Here is a 19,602-nt window from a genome sequence, read left to right on the forward strand (position 1 = left end):
TCAAAGTTAGAATAAAGAGAAAGAGTTAAGTGTTCTTGTCAGGTTCCCGAATAATCAGCTTTTCATTTATACTGCAACACGCATTTGCCATGCATACTCGTCTCCCGTTTGTCTTTCATTATCTGTTGGTACTCTATGCATCCAGCCGCCACAACAACGGTCTGTCACCAGACAACAAGAAACATCCAACTGACAATAGACAAATAATTCGAGAAGGTCGAATTTTTATGCCACAAAAATGCTCACAATTGCTCTTTCTTTGTTGAAGCAATAGGATATTTACTTATATTTATTACAATCGGGGTTAGGACTGGGGATAGTACACGAGCTTCCCTGCTGCTGCTAGATGATCGGCTCAGCCGATTCTTTTGTTCGCCCAATTTGGAAACTCCTAGTTGTTGTTGAACCATGGAAGACTTCCGGTTTAGTTCACTGATGCGAGGTTCGGAGAAGGGGCTTAACCACCTAGTAAGAAACCGATGATCATTCTGACAGGTCTATCATGCTCTCTGTTTGATCTGAATTACGTATGAGGTACAAACCATAGCTGCTGTCCTCTATGGAGCAGGAAAAAAGTCTTAAATTTGATGTTATCGCAAGCCTACTATAGCCATTGCATTCGATGCTTCAGAAATGACAGTTAGTGGTAAAATATCCTGATTTGCAGTAGACCCCACAGGAACAACTTGAATGTTATTCTGATCGTCCAAGCTTTTTATGTTTGCTAACCCTTCTTTGCAAGTTCTCTGTCATTGCATATACTACTACAGAAATAAGCTTTCTATACCTTGGCTAGGTACTCTTTACGTATGTCAGTTGATGCCATCACGTCAAGCTCTATCGTACTTGTTCGCCTCGCGGTGTTGAAACCACAAGACAATCCCGAATTCTTCCTACGATCTTCATGCAGCGTCCGACAGGGTTGATATTTGGTACAAGAACTTTTGTCCAAGCCCACCATGGCAACTGTACTTCGGCCGATACGGAATCTAGCTGCCAACAAAAGGACATGGATGGTAACTACTGGTTTGCCGTCGCTTATGGATACATTGAAGATACTGAAATGTCAAATCAGAGCAGCGCTGGTATTGAGCAATCTCACAGAGCATTGCTGTTTCCAGGTATTACAATAGTTGCTGTAACATAAGAAGCATATATAGCTCTGACAGTCCGTGCCGCTCCTTACTATAGGCCAGGGCTCTCAGTTCGTTGGTATGGGCAAGGACCTGTACCACTTGTATCCTAGGTCAGCAAGGCTAGTGTTCGACGAAGCCGACGAAGCTGTAGGCGGCCATCTGCGGCAACTCATATTCGATGGGCAGCAGGTACAAAGATATCCTTTTGCCAGTTATTTTTCTCCTGTTATTCTAACTCTTTTCTTCAACATTGCATCAAGGAAAAGCTAAAGCTGACAGAAAATGCACAGCCAGCTATTCTCACAACATCGATTGCAATGCTGCGTGTATTGGAGGTCGAGTTTGGATTTGATGTTGCCAAAGCGTGCCAATATGCTTTGGGCCATTCGCTGGGAGAGTACACTGCCCTGGTTGCCACGCGAGCGCTGTCCCTGGCAGACGCAGTGCGTCTGGTGCGTCTACGCGGAGAAGCCATGACGCGAGCAGTTGCAGATCGACAAGGCCAGACCGCCATGTCTGCCTTAGTTGTACGAAAGGCAAAGCTGAGCGACCTGGAAAACGCGATCCAAGAGATTAACAGCGGACTGCCGAAAGGCGAACTTGTAGAATTGGCAAATATTAACAGCGTAAGATACCCCAATTGTTGTCAAGAAAATATAATCAGCTACTGAGGACAAACGCTAGTCATTTCAAGTAGTGATCAGCGGCACGAGCAAAGGTGTCGATGAAGCTTCCAGATCTTTGCAATCTAGATTGCTGGCGGCGAGAGCTGTAGATCTGCCGGTATCGTAAGTTAAATGTTTACAAATCGAATATGCTTCTTTCTGAGTAATAGCCGATGTATATCAGGGCACCTTTCCACTGCACCCTCATGAAAGAAGCGGCTGACGTGATGGAAGAAGCATTCAAAAGTATTGAGTTCAAGAAACCTTGCGTAGATGTTGTTTCCAACGTAACGGCCAAACCGGTAAAGCGCAGACTAATTTCAAAGTCTGCATCTTTCATATCTCATGCTTTTCGCCATAGTACTCCAGCGTCGAAGAGATTCCAAAGCTTTTGGTCAAACAGGTGACATCTACAGTTGAGTGGTTGCGGAGCATCCATTACTGCAAGGGCCAGGATGTTGAAGAGTTCCTATGCTTTGGACCTGGAAAAGTGCTTGCTAACCTCCTCAAGAAGGAGTATCCATTGGACAAAATCATGTAAAGTTGTTCCCCACTTCGAGCTTTAACCGCGTACTGATCGTCTCTATGGGATAGGCCAATCACGAGTGCAGACGATATCTTACATCATGCAGAACAATATCATAAACATATAGATCAGCAATAATCGAATACAAGCTTTGGTACAATTCATCGTCAGCGTATGTACGATATCGTCTGTTTGTATGTGTATAATTTGTAAAAGTTTGAACTTCAAACTGCCTATTATTTTCATTTCTTGATGTCCTTTGCACAGGCTTTTCCAAAAGCAACTTTCAATTCTTCGATTCTATGTTCATTCCTTCATCAAATGATTATGCTAGCAGAATCAAGCTTAACATTAACAGCGCATTGCTTTCAGAAAGCAGAACTATGACAAAAAGTAAAAGCTAATGTTCTCTATACCCAGCAGCAAACAGGAAGATGGGTATATAAATCAGTTTTGCGAAAAGATAGTATCTTACTTCTTGGTCTTACGTACGCGTTGGAATATAAGGAACTGTCATATGGTATATCATTATTCTGATGATTCTGTAGCTTCAGGCTCTTGGGCAGATTGCTTGGCTTCCAGTTGTTTCACGATCTTGCTAAGTGAGCGCTCTAGTCCGTCAATTCTATTTCCCATTTCTTCCACTTGAAGTTGCATAAGTCAGTACCAAGTATTTTCGTTGATTACAATCAACCATTACATTTGTCATTGATATGCGTATTTGCACTATTAAGTTTTCCCTGCTGTTTTTACGTTAATAACTATCTTAAGATATTGCAAGGTTGCACGAGGACTACTCACCAGCTTTTCAATAACTGATTCGATCTAAGATCAAAAGCAAGTTAAACCATTCCAGTGTACAACCGTCAGCATGCATACACTAACATACATAGGATGCTAGTTCTTCGTTGGTGCCAAGTGTCGGTGAATTTGATTCCTCTTTTGTTGTCATGTTAGAATCAGTAGTCGATTCAACTGGGAGCTGAAAGCTGGAAAGTGCCCCCAGTATATCGGTGCCTTCCATTTTTAGCCTATTTTCAATCAGAGATGTTGAATCAGGCAAGTCTGCACTCACGCGGTTTTGATAGCAGAAAGGGCAAAAATATGGATATTCCAAACCAAACATGAAATGTAATATTGCTTGTCGCATTGCAAACTTTCAGCAATGCAAAATAGATGGAAATAGTTCCATGAAAGCGACAGACATACAGAACAAGTTGAGTTTTGACCAAGAGGTCAACAAACGAGCGAAACCCTCGAGTCAAGTTACACATAAAAGCAATTTTCCAACATTCTGCAAACGACAAGATCGACATTACGGACTTGTGTGTGCTCCAAACGCGACCAGGTTAATGTATCTGTGTGTGTGCAACATAACAAGTGTGTGTCCCTGAGTTTCCCAAATTGTGCATATGCCCCCAAAGCGAGGGAGAGAGGAATCGATCGATGTCCATGGTGCGACGACAATCGAAACAGACACAGTAGCAGCTCCAGTGAGATCAAGTCGAGAGTCTAAAAAGTGCAACGAGTGCGTAAGGCCGTTGGGAAAAAGGAGTTAAACGTTTACCGTTCCTGTAACTTGATCCCAAACAGATGTCGAAGACGGCACGTAAAGTGCGATGAAGCACGACCAAAGTGTGGAAACTGCGTAAAGTCCAACGCAGAATGCAGCTATTCTCACCGCGGCATGCGCTATGACCATATCTCGGACAGACAAAAGCGCAACGATATGTATACCGAGATAAAAGATATTTCAGAACGAGTAGAGAACCTTTTGACAGAATACCGACCTGAGGTTAGATGCATGCTGTCTCTGCTTTGGGAAGCAAGGATGATAATTATGACTAAGGGTGGGTACTGCAGGCTGCAGCGGACGATGTAACGAGACTGGCCATGGAGTATGGATGGAAAATAACAATTGCACCGGACGGTCAGAAGCGAATCTTGACAAACATAGAAACGACCTCGCAGTTAGCGGCATTGATACCCAGAGCTATCGAGGATGTATATGGCTCTGATCCATCGACTCTTGAGATTTCAGAATCCAGCGCTAGCAATAACAAAAATAATGCAACATCAAGTTTGGATATACCCGCCCGATTCAGTATTCCTGACTACATCGGCAAAATGGTTGGAACGTCGTCAATATCTTCCACCACCCCCAATACCTACCTGCAATGTCCATGCCTTTTTACAATCATACTATCACCGCGCATGATGAACAACATGTCTTCAAACGTGGAATTTGATAACATCAAGACGGCGATATGCAGCGACCCACTCTTATTCTCATGCATACATACACCCGACGGTCTCTTTCAGCATTTGCCACCTATCACAGGATTGAGGATGGAAAATGTATTGATCCAAGACTCTCGGTTGACACGGTGCACGTATGCAAACATCTTTTGGAATTTGGTCAAGACAGCTCGCTTGATAGATCAGGAGCAGTACAGCCAAGCGTATGTAAATCATGGATTAACGATCAGCAAAGCATTTACATTGCAACTGCACAAGAGAAAAGGATACGCTTCACTGAAAGGATTGCTTGCATGCGAAACCGTCAAACGACTATTTTGGGCAGTGTGGCTATTCGATGTTCAGATATCAACCTTTTTGCATATCTCATCCACCATAGATTTGTCCGACATTGAAATTGATCGACCCGCAACATGCGACAAGATGGCACAGGAAGACTTGGACCACACACGGTTTTTACAGCTGCTCATTGATATCCGATGGTTACGTGTGAAAATGGATGTCTGCGTGGAAGAATCAAAACTTTTGAACGTCATGACACAAAACGTACGCCAGCTACGACGTTTCCACGATAAACTTGATACAGATTTAAAGATCAACGCCGTGCTCGGTTCCACACCAAAACTATTAGACTGGCAACGCCGCACAGCCATCATCATTCTGCTGGAGTTGGCATCGTGCTTCCTGGCTATCTTCTCTGAGCATCTAGGACGCACAGATACGGTCGGTTCGCTGGCTTTTTCAATGTGTCGACAAGCTGCAGACATTACAGCGTTACTATTGGAGAAATGGATCTCTGGACAGTTTGATTGCCAGTATCGGATATATCTACCCGTCATTGCTCACAGCGTATCTATGCACAAGGTAACAAGCAATTTGCATCATGTATATTCTCGAGCTCTGCTGATTCTTCATATAATAGCATATTTGCCAACGATCAGGTATACCCATACATTACAAATGGAAAGCCTACGCTACGCTGCAGTATCTGTTCAGATTGTTGAGCACGATACCAGACTCCTTCCAGCTGCAGATAGGACAAGGGTTGCTAAGCGATATTTCACTGGCATTGAAGCAGTTGGAGTACATCACTCAAACGGATTTGAGTCTCGTTCAAGACCCGAACACGATGGAAACGTATAGTCGCTACTTTGGCTCGGATTGGCGACCCTCTCTTGATACTCTTTCTTTGCATGAACATACATTTATTTTTGCAAGCGAATCTAGTACAATGCATACTATTGTGGAAATGAAAAAAGTTGCCAACCCGTAACCGATCGCAATTAGTTCGTCGAATATCTTTTGTTCGACTTGCTATGAGTGAAATAGTCTTCTCGAGAAATTACATTCATGTGATCAGCATTGAAAGTTCATCTCCTTTGATGTAAGATAACCAGAACCATTCATCAGTATGCGTTAATGAGTCCAGTCTCAACCATCCACCGAATTTCTAACGCAATACCGTGAGTATCAAACAATTTTTACTACCGATTCTCGTGCTACAATTATATTTTATTGATATGATTTAATTGCTTATAAGATGTATCGAGACTCATGCTCCACCAACTGTTTCGCAGATTTCTTGGCATCAAAAAAGAGATCATCAACTTCCTGGACATCTTGAAGCGTTATACTGCTGCGGCCGTTGATTTGTGACAGGATGCTTGCTGGTGTCAAAAGCTGAACGGCATATCTGGCAGCGTGTGGAATTAATATCATCATCATCATCGTCATTTTTTTTGTAATGTATCTTACCGAAGAGAAGTATTGACGCCGCTCTGCGCAATGTGATCAACGGCTTCGTCATCTACTGTCAAGTTCTCGGTGCGGGCTCTGATCTTGACGATAGTCTTGATTTCATCAATAGTGTAAGGAAGAGTGCGGATGATTAGCAGACGATCAAGCAAATCGACTGGAATGCCATGCGGCGCAACGATATCTTCTGTGCCACTACAAGCCAACTTAGCGGCGTTTAATCACTATGCAGATTCCTGCTACAACTTACCGGATAGTGCACATGCCTCTATTTGTTGCGAAGATAACGATAGGGGATAATGGTGATTCAAGGGCACGATTAAGATAAGTAAAGCATTCAATATCGAGCATATGGACCTGAACGCCGATAAGTATCTTTTTTCTCTGCGAGTTTGATTTTTCCATCCTGACAAACCTCGTCAATGAAAAGGACACCCGGTACGAGCTCTGCGATACCTTCATCAATGTATTTGTTCACAACCTTGTTGATTTCTCTGCGCAGCTTATCCGTAATTTCTGTCTTTTTCGGTTTTAACAATTGTCCCATCATTGACATGATGTCTTGTCCTCCCTAGGGATTTCCAACCATTTAGCATATATTGCCGAAAAATGTTTGTGACAATCTAACCTGTGGTTTCGCATTCGCTACATCCAGATCATGAAGAGTGACATCTTGGATAATTTCTTTCTTTTTGTGTACATCTCCCTTTGGAAGCGGCACGTATTCTTCTGCTTCTAGGTCGAATTCGGTCGCGTAAGCATCTGATCTGCCGACGCGCTAAAGGAACGGTTGATACTTTGGAATTACTTCTTGTATTTCTTTTCGTTGCCTACCTTGACAGCGCCGGTGTTTGCTTCAATGTAGATTACATCTCCAACAGTTACTCTTTCTTTTTGGATTGATTCATAGATGCTGGGATCGAGTTTGAGTTGTTTCGTGCCCTTTACAGTCTTCAAACCAATAATAACATGCGAGATTGTCTTTCCATATCCACCTAGCGGGTTCTCGGTTTCTTCTGGCGTCAACTCGGTCACTTCACCCTCGTACACTTCTTTTGTTTCTTTGATGCGCAAACCGATCGCTCGTCGAAAGTTTTCCATAAGCACCTCTGTCTTTTTGATTTCAGAAGAGTAGACCTCTGATCCGACCATGGGCCGGAATGGCACCTTGGGACCAAGTTCTTGTGAAATAGCAAGTGCAATTGCTGTCTTGCCGGTACCAGGCGCGCCTGCAAATAACAGTGCTCTGCCCGCCATCTTTTTCGACTTGATCAATTCGACAACAACACCGCTAGCCTTTTTAGATCGTCAAATGATCAGTATATTCTCAAGGTTGATCACAACATTAATCTCTAGATTCATACTTCGCGCGCGTTTTCTTGACCAACAAAGCCTGCCAAGATAGGTTCGGCTGTGCCGTCTTCACGAAGACCCAAGCCCTTAATATGCGAATGTGCTGCAACACGTTGCTCGCGTGGTGTGTTCTTTACTTGCTCGATTCGCATGGTGTTGTTTGTTGAGGTCATTGTGCAAAGCTAAGCTGAAGACAAACGGCTTTGTGCCCACGCCTTGAAAAAATCGAGCGGCGTTTCTGTGGATTTCCAAACTGAGTCCTGCCAACCTCGTTGAGACACAGCGCGCCTCAATGTTCGACTATTTGTAAACTCTTAGTCATTTAGATATAGTAATGTGTTATTGCTCGTGACATCCAGCCGTTTATTGAACGTGATTATATAGAAACGGTAAAATAAGCAAGCCACGCGTATTTGTTGTTGATTCCGATATACATATTCTGTTTCTTCGGAGGACGAGTTTAACTTTTCCCTCTTTTTTCTCTTTGCTATTTGGATCACACTTGATTCAAGCAATGTTTGATGTGTTTGCCACAGGACTAATATTGCTAAGACTCGTATTAGCCAGAACGGAAGGTTTTGTTTCGATCGCCGTAGTAACTGGGAAATATCAAGCCATGCTGACATGAATGCATTATCTCACAGAAGAATGTGGCAGCACTGTTGGAGAAAGACGGTCGTATAATCTACATTGGCACATAATCTCGATATTCATTGTGTTCGCAGCATCGGCTGCTGGTATTCTGATTCCCATATGCACAAAGCTTATTCCTCCGCTTGCTATATCCCCTCAGATCATCACATACGGTGCGTATTGACTGCAATTGTATCATCTCCTGCATACTTATCCAAAGTCTTCCGGTATCATAACAGGCAAATCATTTGGAACTGGTGTTATTGTAGCCACAGCATTCATTCATATGCTCCAGCCAGCGTTCGAAAAACTGGCGTCACCTTGTTTAGGATCGATTTGGAACGAACGGTACCCATCCTTTGCGGCTCTATTCACTATGATCGCTATTCTATCCATGCATCTAGTCGAGTATTTCGCTCACGAATATATGCAGCGCAAATTCGATAGATTACAGCAAGATACAAAAAGCCATGAACACTCGAATGCTTTTCACGAACAATCCAACGTATATATTAAAGGACAACGAACCGACCAGGAATTGATACCAGTGCTTGAGGAATCATCTCCAGCGGAAACCGTGTCCAAGGAAGAGATGAGCGAATCAAGGCGTTGGTTAAGCACACTTACTCTGGAGCTTGGCATTCTCGCCCATTCTATTATTATCGGGATCACGTTGGGCGTCAGCGATCAAGGCGGATTTGTCGGGTTGTTGATAGCCTTGTGTGTTCATCAGTTTTTCGAAGGTATAAAAGGCTTACATGATCCTAAATGACAGGATCAAGTTAAATATTTGCTTCTTTACGTCGTTGTAGGTTTCGCCCTAGGGGCGCGCATAGCAGAAGTAAATCGTATACGACTCCAACAAGCCGTGATTATGTCGTTATTCTTCTCTATCACGGCGCCGGTGGGAAATGCTATTGGAGCTGCTATATCACAGTTTTACGACATGCACTCAAAAGCAGCGTTGCTGGCACAAGGAATCTTCGAATCCATCTCTTCAGGGATATTAATATACGTTGGGCTGATTAATCTCTTAGCAAGCGAGATGCTGTGCGATGAAAAATTTAGAAGAATGCGGCATTCCACCAAAGCAGCCAATTTCATTGCTCTTTACACTGGGGCAGCCGTCATGGCCATCGTTGCCATCTGGATTTAAAGGAATTTTTTCATTCAAATGTAGACTTTTCCGCGTAAAAAATTTGTATATACAGCAATTGGGAAAAAAAGTTATTCTGTCTTTTTAAGGGTAGCCGACGTCTGAAAAAGCGAGTTCTTTGCGTCTGAGGGGGTAGTACCTGCCATGGCAACGTAGGTTTTGGCCTTGGCGACTGCATGGGTGAGACCGTCGGATGCTTTGTTCTGTGCAGTCTCCCAGTGGCTACGCAGGATGGCTTCACCTTGCTGAATATGGGCATCCACAATACCCTTGTTGCTGATGTAGAGGCGCGGGAAAATAAAAGCAGAAACTATGAAGCTCAAGATAATTGTACGACTCGACAGATGTACGGAGACAGTCCAGGTCAAGTAGAAAATCATCAACCACTGTGAATTATCTATTATTTAGTTTATCTGCTGTCTCTAAGCAGCTTTCATTCTTACCTTGAAGCTTGTCATACTATCTTCGATAAAAACAATCCGAGCAAGGGCACGGATAACTGTTTCAGCTATATCAACAGTCAAGGAGCTGTAATGGTGTACCATGCGCTTGTCCACGGTGGCTAACTGATCGTTTTGTCCGATGACGCTGCTGTAAAATCGTACGCAGTCGTGTCAGCAGTGTCATGTTAAATGCTCCTATGCAGATGATCTATCATACTAACCGGTATGGGTGCAAAGTCTCGTTATTATCACTGAAGACTTTCTGCGTTTGGACAACAAAGGTTACGTAGACTAGGTTGAGACCAATGGCGATAGTCAACAGTCCGGCGCCAATCTGAAGCAAAGAGTAAGATCCGGTTAACAGGATACTGCCGACAAGCAGAGCTAGAGTGAACGCTGAGCGTGCAGGGTTTTCCCACTGCAATAGGCTCAAGACATCGCGCTCGATACGCCTTGTAGTATCGTTTCTTTGAAATCCTAAACACAAAAGTTAAGTCAAATAGACATGCGCATTGGTTTAAGTCTCATACCGGTGGAATCCGTGGTCTGGCGAAGAGATGCTTGCGAGCCTACGGATGGTTGCGTATCCGATCTATCGAGCGAGCTGCTTTCGCTGGATGTGGGCATTTTCCGAGTTGCTTTGGTTGTATTCGTCGGCTTGGCTGTACGTGCACTCGCAACATGCGCCGTAGTTGTGGGATCATTCATATCCGCAAGAACGGCGGATTTTTCCTTGTGATTGTTTTCAAAAGGAGGCGTAACAGGGCGACGCGTGATATCAGTGTCCATGATTGAAGAAGGAAGAGAAGGAAAGATAAAAAGGAAGATCTATTGCATGGGACTTTGGGAGTGCCTTTTTCAATTGCTGAAAATACCCCAGCAAGTTTGATGTCAAACGACATAATGACAACACTCTAAAGCAAATGACGTTACCGGTGCCCGAGCTACTCCAACATTGTCATTTTACATTCACGATACTCGATATCAAATGAAAAATCTATCAGCCAAAATGGCTAGCATTTCAACGCAAAAATGCCATATTTGCCAAGTGGTCGTGTTAGAGTGAGATGCACTGTGCTGAGGTAGCAGTTTCACGATTTTTCGGCCCAGCGGGCAGATGCAACGCAGCCGGACTCCACAAGCCGCCACACCTTCTTTCCCGCAGATACCAATGGCCACCGTAAGTGCCTGCACAAAGCTCATCGAACGCAAGTTTCACTTACGTTGCGCGTTTCGCAGTTTGTACCCGTCAATCCAAAGCCCTTTTTGAACGAATTAACGGGCAAACCAGTCATTGTCAAGTTGAAATTTGGTGGCGAGTATAAGGGTTACCTTGTCTCTGTTGATGCATACATGAATCTGCAGGTAAAGATATTTGTTCTTAAGGAATCAATAGAAAGATCAACGTTACTTACTGGAAAATAGCTTGCAAACACTGAGGAATTTCAGAATGGCGAATCTGTCGGCACCCTCGGTGAAGTGTTGATCAGGCATGTCAAAGCGATCTAGTTTCCTCTGCTGTGAGTGTGAGCAATGTGACTAACCTCGTTACAAAGATGCAACAATGTGTTATACATTCGTGGCCAAGATGAAGATACGGAAATGCAATGAAAAGGCCTACTCTCGCGCCATTGTCTCTGCAACAGAATATCAAGCATTTTATCCCGCACCAAGAGATGAAAAGAAGAGTCTAATAAAACATAGGGAGCGGAAGCCCTTTGTATATATAACTATGTTTATACATGTCGACTACGTGGACGAGGTATATCTCATCATGGATCGTTTTCATCGTCGCGGTGATCATTATCATCCAAAGATTTAGCCTGTTGAGAGGGAGCGAGGTACCGCGTCGAAAGCAATGTCAGCTTGACGCGTAGAGACGACGGTAACAGTGGTGATACTGTTGACGCCACTGCGTTCGATACTGGCCACGATCTGATCGGCATCACTTGTTGCTTTACACCGCGGACGCGACTTTCCAAAATCAACTCGTACAAAGATAATTGCCAGGACCCGCCATGCAACACCCAATCTTGTACTTGTATCATGTTCTTTGCCGATGTCAACAATTTCTGCAGTGTCGATTGTGGTATCGATTCGGTGACGTTGTATGCAATATGCATACGATCCATGGAAGGTATCGAGTGGAGATGAACGCCCTGTTCCGGAGCTAAGAGTCGATGAACAGATCGAGCGAGATGTGTATATTCGATGTTGAGACGCACGCGCATAATAAGCGATCTCGTGGGCCGTTGAACGATTTGGTATCCCAGAAACGATGGGGAGCACAAGTCTGATTGTTGTTGTCGAACTTGATCTTCAATAATTGTTGTTAATCTATCCACTGCTTGCCACTGGGAAGCGTTGCCTCGATCGATATGTATCCGGCCGAGAATTGGGATATGTAGTGTGCTATCGTGGGCTTGATTTGGTCCATATTGAGTGTAAGACGCATCTTGAAATGCTAGTAGCGACTTGGAGAGTGGAGTTTCTGGAGTAGGTTCGAGATAAAGCATAAAGGTCCGTCGAGATTCACGGACTCGATGAGGTGCAGCCCGGCTGTCGAGCGGATCGAGCTTGAAGTCTGTAAATTCAGGAAGACTTCCTTGGAGACCGGTTGTAGATTGCATGACGGATTGACGGGATCATCAGTGGCAGATGGCAACACTTTGAGAGCCACTGAAAAAATTGGAGCCAATTTCGACTTCTCGTGGTCATTGGTCGTCGGCATTGATCTGCATATTGTTCTGATAATTTCACGGCTATCACACTGGATAAATGTTTTAGATGTGGAAGGGGATATAAATACTCATCATTCTAAGTAGCTAACGTTAGATTTCTAGAGAAGGAGGTAGCAATAAATCAACAGTTTTCGTGTCTTGCCAAGTTATGAAATGTTGACAGATTACTTGGAAGGGCAGGAATCTGTCGATTATAGCGACAACAAATTCATTGCACATGTGACGAGTTTGCGAAGCTTAATCAAGGGTCCTGATATCTCCCTTTCGAATGATACGTCCGGCGGGAACGAGGAGTAGGTGCCAAACGGACACACGCGGACAAATTGGTCCGATTACTGCAGATAACAACGACCTTGGCTATTGCGCTTCATGTTCACTATCCATGTCGAGTATATTCAATGAAACCGAACAATGCCAGCAGCTGGCTGTAGCATTAAACCTGAGCTTGCATATCTGGGTGTGGGAAGGCAACATGACACAAGCAAGGAAAATCTGCATTTGGGTTGTTCCACAAAGAACTCTGTTTGAAGCAACAAGACCTTTTTTCCTTTCTACGCCGTTTCACTGTATACGCTACGCAGAGTTTCGGTCTGCGGTCCGCTCTATTGTTGTTTTATAACTGAATGCATATCTGACAGCAAACCATTGTTTTTGTGTTTGCAACCTTTTCCCTTTGTACATATTACGAACTTTTTCTTTCTTCTTCCTTTTTTTTCAATCGCCGGAACAACCCAATCTTACCATTAGCTGCCGCTCATGTCCGTAGGGGAACATCAGCACTCGTCTTCACCTCTTGAACCAGCGTCGGTTGTACCTAGTCCGATCGACTCTGTGCAAGCTGTCCCTGAACTCTCCCTTGCTCAGACCGACCAGCAGCACTTGCTCGACGCAACCGTCCCCGATGTTGAATCGCAACCGATTAGCAGCGAACAATACCAGGAAACGTACACCAGAGGGGGGAATGAATACTATGAGCCAAACTCGAATGATGATTATTACTTCCTCGATTATCCGGAACCGTCTTCGTCAGCGCCCAGCATGTTTATGCTACCAGCATCCACAATGCCCGAATATGAAGACCCCTTAATGATGGTTCAGCATCACGATCTCGTGGATATGGCAAATCGAACATTTATCGCCACTTGCCACAAATTCGCCCGCCAAAATTACCCGGAATTTCGAAGGCGTTCACCGTACAGTTTCCTAGAAAACTGGCACCTGCACAGCATGTACAGCAAATCACAGCAAGTGCTTCTCGGTATTCCGCATGTTCAGCCTATTGTGCTGCTTGCAGGAGATGATTTCATGTTTACACCTCAGCTTGTGCAGCAACAGCAGTATGAACACATTGAACAGATGCAATTCGATTGGCATGACGAAGATGAGGACGAGGATGAGGACGCAGCTGCGATGGACGTCGACGCCGAGGATGTACTGGTAGTGACAGCAAGAGCACCCGAACCAGAGGATGTGGCGATACAAACGCCTATAATTATTGATGAAAATACCTGGATGGGCCACAGTCGCCATCACAACCAAAACCATCAACACCATCATCATCAACAACAAAACCTGGTCGAAGATGAGCATGAACAGAGCGACCAGATGGCAGCACCTGAAAATACATCATTGGACAAAGCAAATGAGGATGAGCAAGAGATGACGGATGGCTTCACTTTATCACCAGAAATTGTACATTTATACCGTTCTGCACAGTATCACCAGCGACGACCATCCACAATTATGGAAAGCCCGATAGAAGACAGAGCATTAGATAATGTGATCGACAAAGTTGAAGATACCCAAATCATCAAGGATATGCCACAAATGACAAGCGTAAACTCCTATCAATCTCTAGCCGACATGATGACTTCTGCGCCGGCAGTTCCAGATGATACTCTAGTTATACCCATGACAACCGACCTTGAAGAGGGATACGGCACAGTAACAGTGTGCGAAGAAGACGACCAGTCAGAAAACGAAAAATCGGACGAATGGCCGGATGAAAATTGGCTGTTGCAGCAATTTAGCATGTTTGCGTTCTCATTATACATTGCGCAGTCTTTAGTAGCAGCCTTTGAGGTGGCGGATGCTAAAATGTACGATGATAAGAGGCACAATATCATCTTTCGTTACGTAACTTGCCTCTTTCAAGTCTGGCGACTACTGTTCACGTGTGCAGAAACCGTGCTTTCCGATGTGGGAGGGAAAGTTTTGACCTTCCAAGGGAAGAAACCTCCAACTTTGGATGTTTAAGCAAAAGGAAAAGCTCTCCTCTCTCTCCCCGATAATTCTATTATATATATTATATAGCGTACTCTTATGGCAATATCCCGAATGCACTGATATGATGTTTATGCTTTCAAGTTTTCCCTTTTATCATGCAGCTACAGGATTTATAAATGTTTACAGTGATGTATTCTTTTACATATGTATTTCTCCTTACGTTTCCAACCTTTTTTACATGCTCCGGCAGCTTTCAACAAGGTTACGAGTAACCTAATTGTATAACGCTCGTGCATGATATGCAGGATCCTGATTGGAAATCGGATGCCACAGTATCTTTCTCTCCAATTGCATGTAAGGGAATGATTAAGAATATCATATTCGTTTTTCGGCCGTGAAATGCTTTGAAAACTGTCACAAACCTTGTCTCCGTCACGGAAGGAGTTATGCAGGTTTGCTTTCCACGGCTGTTTTTACACGAACACCGGGAAAACCTTATTGCATTTCCGTTCCGCGGTTAGACAGCAAGTTCAGATGCAATGCCATTATTATCTATTCAATGAAGTTCATGCCGATCGACAAGACGGTGGAAACAGACAACATGATAATTGCTTGATAATGAAGTAAATATAGAGTTACTACTCGGACATGATACTCGAAGAAGACTGTCCAAACTTATGCAACCCAAGAAGGGCTGTAAATGGTTATGTAACACTAGCGATATCTCGTCTCCACAAAGATATTACATCTGGGCTCTGCTCCTTGTATAGATGTCTATGGAAATACCCCGCATAAATATCCGGTTGGCGGAAGGGCAGTAGGTATTACATCGTTGCTTCCAGTCTTTTAAAGGAGAATTTCTCAGCAGAGTCCCCATGTATGTACACGACAAGTCAATGATGAAAATTTCTTCCGCGTTGCGCTTACTGTCATCAGTTATTAGCTGCTATTACGCTGCTTTTCTAGACGCTCTGCCGCAGTCGGGAGCACATCAATTAAGCGAACTCTACTGGGACAATGTAGATAATATGTGAGCCTAACATCGTACAAGTCGATTAAAGGCGAATATTTTGTGTTAATCTCGGGGACATAGATTCGTCTTTGGAGACTCTTACAGCTACGTCTCTGGATTAACAGGGACAGAGTGGAACACCTGGAGCAATTTCTCCTCAAACAAGGAAATATTGGAGAACCCTATTGTACCAGGCAAGGTTTGTAAAAAGAATCTTGTCGATAGCTTCTCTATAACAAAGTCTGAAAACATTGGTTGCCGAAAAAAAAAATGTAGACGAGTTCAGGAGGTCCAGTGTGGAATCAGTATTTGACGGGTTGCTTCGAGGGTCTTCTGCAGAACTGTCACAAACATTTGTGGAATTTCGCCTACGGCGGTGCCATCATTGATCCTTCGGCTGTTATCAACATCGATTCTTGTTCTGTGTCGCTTGTCGAGCACGTGAATAGATGGATCGAAAAGTTAGACCCATCCTCGACTGGGAAACGGACAAAAGCGTTGCTGCCTTCCTCATCGGGTGAGACTCAATTCCTCGGAGGGAATATCATTTGTAAACAAGTTTACTGATATCTGCATGTAGCCTCAACACAACCACTTGGACAAATGTGAGAACATACAACTATTTGTTTCCTAACATGCGTCTTTAATAAGATAATAAATTTACGAATTACTTAAAAGTTTACAGTAGTTTTCTATGATGAGATCCTGAATTCCTGCTTTAATAAGGTGGTAAGTATATGAACGATCTGTTTATCACGAAATTGAGAAGTTCCTTCGCTCACAACTTGTAGAAACAATTGCATGACCGCAAACTTCGCTCATTCCTCTTTTTGAATGGTCCATCCTGGAGCTGGGACCCATGTGCCTTGAAAAACCGCAATTGCAGTATGCGAAGCTTTCAACGGCATACAACAGAAAGCTCAAGGAGCACATCAAAAAGTTCCAGAGGAGCCACAAGGATGCGAACGTACTTTCGGTCGACACATATTCTAGATTTCGATACAAACTGGACCATCCTTCTGAATATGGCATCGAGTCGACTACAACGTACTGTCCCAACAGCACAGCTGCAGACATTGATACTAACTATGCCGCCTATGGATGCTTGCCCATGCATTAGATATTTCTGGTTCAGTGAGTTGGCATTGGATAATACGTGGAATATCATCTTGATCGCTGATAATCTGTACCTAGATTCTGCACATCCGACCTATGTGGTCTACAAAGCTTTAGGAGAAGATATAGTCCAACAACTCATGAAAGCGAGTCAATGCTGAGGAATAAGGATGCTCGTTTATTATCTTACTATGATTCAAACAACAAAAGAAAACGAATACAAATGAAACAAACAAAGAGGAAATAAAACAAGGAAATGAAAAACTGTACAGCTTGGGTGGAAACGCGGGATCTATGGCCAATCAGGGGAAACAAACGTCTTTCGTCGCTTGATATTCTCAGTTTCTTCTAAAGTAGCTAAAGTTCTTCTATCTCGTTTGGTATCTCGGGTTATATTGCCCACAAATAACGGCTGCAAGGTGGATGTGTCAACTCGAGGGCAATTCAAAAGTAAAGGTTCATCGTCGCACAGAAATGGGTCTGTCAGGAAAGACCTTGAGCTGCTGCCACTGCCGTTTGCAGCAGGCGCCGCCGCAGCACCTTCAGAATTGGTTTTGAAGCCAAAAGCGTCGAAATCATGTCCTTGGTATGTGTCCATTACACCATGGTCGAATATAGCAAAAGGTATACTGTCGAAACCGACCACTAGCGGTTGTCTAGAGGCCACCAATTGCCTCGGCCAAGGCATTGTCTGACGAAAGATCTCGGTTTTATTTGGTGTCCGGTACAGCAGTCCGTGATCGGAAATCGCTGAACTGTTGTTGCTCAGCATTGCTGGCGAGCGCGCATTTTCCACCTGATCTTGCACTGGACTTTGATCTGGAGACTGCAAGCTGTGTACATCAAACAAAAAGTGGCCTCTTCGCCATACAGACTGCCTCTCCATAAGTGAGAAAAACCTGACTTTACTCTTGTGAAACAGCTTCTGCAAAATTTAAGGGCCAGGCAGCCCAGAACACCAAGGGGTTCGATGTATCATACTGACTTTGCTTGTGAGATATCACTAACCCATCTAATGTGATATCACTCCATTTTTCCGCAAAGTACGTCTCAGGATTATGCAGCAGCTGTGGCAAGTCGGATGTGGGTATCGTCTTCAGCGGAATAAACGTAAATCGAGACTTCTCGGAGTAGGACGGTGACAATTCCGGTGCCACCACCGTCTCTAACCAATATTGCCTAAAAAAAGTCATTACTTACTGGAACTGGAACCGGAACGCTATTTGCAAAAAAGTCCGTGGACTGGTATGATGAACACACCTTGTCTCCGCGGTATATTGCTCCCAATCATAACCCTTCCAGTACAGGGTATCGAGGATATAGAATCTCTTTTCCTTACCCGCAAGCACGCAAATGCAATCTAGCAGCGAGCTTCCATCTTTGCTATTGTCTTCCGTGCCTCCAGGCAAAGTCGACCGAAATTCTTGCCATACTTTGCCTAAATTTCTCGGACCGTGAGTAACTAAATACGATACGCTGCATGGGTCCAATGTCATCGATGCATACCTGATGTGTTTACGGCGAATGTCATTCCCCTGTGTGCTACAATAAAGCATCTTCTCCCGCGAGGATAGGGTTTTATCATCCAATTATCATGCACATCTGATGGTAAAGCTGTTAAACTTTGGTAGCTCGTCATCTTCCTGTTGGGCACGTGGTGCGCGTATATAAGCAGCGTGTACAAAATGTAACAAAAGCGTCGACCAACCATATCATCGATTCTGCTTCAGCGCGCCGTTTAGCTCGAAAGTTTTCCTTGCCCTTGCTGTATTCTTCCATGGCTTCCTCGTCGATGCATAAGAATTTGGTTAAAGTCCCTGGCCGAACGTGATCGAATTGCTTTCGTCTTTTTCTCGATCCAATCCCAGGTAGCGTTGCTGATTCTGCGGTTGTATGTTGCTGCTGCTGCTGCTGCTGCTGTTCTTCTTCGGGATTCTGTGTATTATCAATGCCGGACTGAACCGCTGTTTCGACTTCAAAGTCAACGTCCATTGTGAAAGCGATCAATAACAGTCGGCAACGAAACGGCCTTGGGTTTCCTTTTGCGGCCTGCTTTTTAGATGCCAAATTCACTACAGTCTCTATCCTTAAATAAAAAAGACACTTGAATTCGCCTTCCCAACTAGCTGATAACGAGCCGCTATGTAGACAAGGGGTAGAGTTGTCAAGGCAAACTCTTGGGTGGAAAACAGACTACATTGAATGAGCAGCTAAATGTATATGTCCTTTAGGTGGAAACATGCTGTATATATCAGAATGAGTAATGAAGTGTATATATGAGGATTTAAGGTGCTCAATTTATGGATTAAGGGTTTGTATTCCGGAAATTCCCAGTGTCTTTGCGCGAAGCGCATCGCGACGAAGGAGCGCTCCAACATGTTCAAGAGATAAAGAGGTGAGCGCTACTGTTATGAATTTAACCGAAAATTACGGGCGTATGTGCGCCGCGACGCAGGAGCGCTAACACCAAATCAAAGAGTGGATTCCATCGAGCGGCGGTCTGAATAGACCGGAATTCGACAGCGTCGTGCTTGCAGTAGCGAAGCGGATGCAAAACCGCCGGAGAATGTAGGTTTATGAG

The 19,602-nt window shown here is 44.0% G+C and overlaps 11 protein-coding genes across 11 annotated transcripts; 6 read left to right on the forward strand and 5 right to left on the reverse strand.

Annotated features, from left to right (window-relative positions):
- Positions 1 to 959: 959 nt before the first annotated feature.
- Positions 960 to 2,465, forward strand: VTP01DRAFT_400 (uncharacterized protein; the record flags this gene model as incomplete). The annotated part of the gene is made up of 8 exons (XM_069382634.1): positions 960 to 1,016; positions 1,076 to 1,121; positions 1,192 to 1,325; positions 1,397 to 1,762; positions 1,821 to 1,924; positions 1,986 to 2,103; positions 2,163 to 2,338; positions 2,396 to 2,465. The coding sequence occupies 8 exons, from the start codon at positions 960 to 962 to the stop codon at positions 2,463 to 2,465; spliced, it is 1,071 nt and encodes a 356-aa protein (XP_069244820.1).
- A 390-nt stretch (positions 2,466 to 2,855) lies between these two features.
- Positions 2,856 to 3,279, reverse strand: VTP01DRAFT_401 (uncharacterized protein; the record flags this gene model as incomplete). Its single annotated transcript, XM_069382645.1, has 4 exons — positions 2,856 to 2,971; positions 3,028 to 3,067; positions 3,129 to 3,152; positions 3,217 to 3,279. The coding sequence occupies 4 exons, from the start codon at positions 3,277 to 3,279 to the stop codon at positions 2,856 to 2,858; spliced, it is 243 nt and encodes an 80-aa protein (XP_069244821.1).
- A 460-nt stretch (positions 3,280 to 3,739) lies between these two features.
- VTP01DRAFT_402 (uncharacterized protein) lies at positions 3,740 to 5,859 on the forward strand (the record flags this gene model as incomplete). Its single annotated transcript, XM_069382656.1, has 4 exons — positions 3,740 to 3,855; positions 3,921 to 4,122; positions 4,191 to 5,450; positions 5,509 to 5,859. The coding sequence occupies 4 exons, from the start codon at positions 3,740 to 3,742 to the stop codon at positions 5,857 to 5,859; spliced, it is 1,929 nt and encodes a 642-aa protein (XP_069244822.1).
- Positions 5,860 to 6,119: 260 nt separating this feature from the next.
- VTP01DRAFT_403 (uncharacterized protein) lies at positions 6,120 to 7,867 on the reverse strand (the record flags this gene model as incomplete). The annotated part of the gene is made up of 7 exons (XM_069382667.1): positions 6,120 to 6,279; positions 6,342 to 6,536; positions 6,592 to 6,698; positions 6,757 to 6,912; positions 6,970 to 7,119; positions 7,176 to 7,637; positions 7,706 to 7,867. The coding sequence occupies 7 exons, from the start codon at positions 7,865 to 7,867 to the stop codon at positions 6,120 to 6,122; spliced, it is 1,392 nt and encodes a 463-aa protein (XP_069244823.1).
- Positions 7,868 to 8,613: 746 nt separating this feature from the next.
- Positions 8,614 to 9,483, forward strand: VTP01DRAFT_404 (uncharacterized protein; the record flags this gene model as incomplete). Its single annotated transcript, XM_069382678.1, has 2 exons — positions 8,614 to 9,070; positions 9,140 to 9,483. 2 exons carry the CDS (start codon positions 8,614 to 8,616, stop codon positions 9,481 to 9,483), a joined length of 801 nt encoding a protein of 266 aa, XP_069244824.1.
- A 71-nt stretch (positions 9,484 to 9,554) lies between these two features.
- Positions 9,555 to 10,715, reverse strand: VTP01DRAFT_405 (uncharacterized protein; the record flags this gene model as incomplete). Its single annotated transcript, XM_069382689.1, has 4 exons — positions 9,555 to 9,869; positions 9,927 to 10,074; positions 10,148 to 10,403; positions 10,457 to 10,715. 4 exons carry the CDS (start codon positions 10,713 to 10,715, stop codon positions 9,555 to 9,557), a joined length of 978 nt encoding a protein of 325 aa, XP_069244825.1.
- A 328-nt stretch (positions 10,716 to 11,043) lies between these two features.
- Positions 11,044 to 11,435, forward strand: VTP01DRAFT_406 (uncharacterized protein; the record flags this gene model as incomplete). Its single annotated transcript, XM_069382700.1, has 3 exons — positions 11,044 to 11,106; positions 11,166 to 11,291; positions 11,352 to 11,435. 3 exons carry the CDS (start codon positions 11,044 to 11,046, stop codon positions 11,433 to 11,435), a joined length of 273 nt encoding a protein of 90 aa, XP_069244826.1.
- A 263-nt stretch (positions 11,436 to 11,698) lies between these two features.
- On the reverse strand, positions 11,699 to 12,556 carry VTP01DRAFT_407 (uncharacterized protein; the record flags this gene model as incomplete). Its single annotated transcript, XM_069382711.1, has 1 exon — positions 11,699 to 12,556. One exon carries the CDS (start codon positions 12,554 to 12,556, stop codon positions 11,699 to 11,701), a length of 858 nt encoding a protein of 285 aa, XP_069244827.1.
- An 867-nt stretch (positions 12,557 to 13,423) lies between these two features.
- Positions 13,424 to 14,923, forward strand: VTP01DRAFT_408 (uncharacterized protein; the record flags this gene model as incomplete). The annotated part of the gene is made up of 1 exon (XM_069382722.1): positions 13,424 to 14,923. The coding sequence occupies one exon, from the start codon at positions 13,424 to 13,426 to the stop codon at positions 14,921 to 14,923; it is 1,500 nt and encodes a 499-aa protein (XP_069244828.1).
- Positions 14,924 to 15,768: 845 nt separating this feature from the next.
- VTP01DRAFT_409 (uncharacterized protein) lies at positions 15,769 to 17,025 on the forward strand (the record flags this gene model as incomplete). Its single annotated transcript, XM_069382733.1, has 4 exons — positions 15,769 to 15,923; positions 15,987 to 16,104; positions 16,182 to 16,346; positions 16,792 to 17,025. 4 exons carry the CDS (start codon positions 15,769 to 15,771, stop codon positions 17,023 to 17,025), a joined length of 672 nt encoding a protein of 223 aa, XP_069244829.1.
- Positions 17,026 to 17,926: 901 nt separating this feature from the next.
- VTP01DRAFT_410 (uncharacterized protein) lies at positions 17,927 to 19,013 on the reverse strand (the record flags this gene model as incomplete). Its single annotated transcript, XM_069382745.1, has 4 exons — positions 17,927 to 18,200; positions 18,282 to 18,459; positions 18,528 to 18,664; positions 18,730 to 19,013. 4 exons carry the CDS (start codon positions 19,011 to 19,013, stop codon positions 17,927 to 17,929), a joined length of 873 nt encoding a protein of 290 aa, XP_069244830.1.
- Between the last annotated feature and the right edge of the window lie 589 nt (positions 19,014 to 19,602).

Source organism: Rhizomucor pusillus (genome assembly GCF_041956525.1).
Source record: "Rhizomucor pusillus strain CBS 183.67 unplaced genomic scaffold VTP01scaffold_1, whole genome shotgun sequence".
NCBI classification, from domain to species: Eukaryota; Fungi; Mucoromycota; class Mucoromycetes; order Mucorales; family Lichtheimiaceae; genus Rhizomucor; species Rhizomucor pusillus.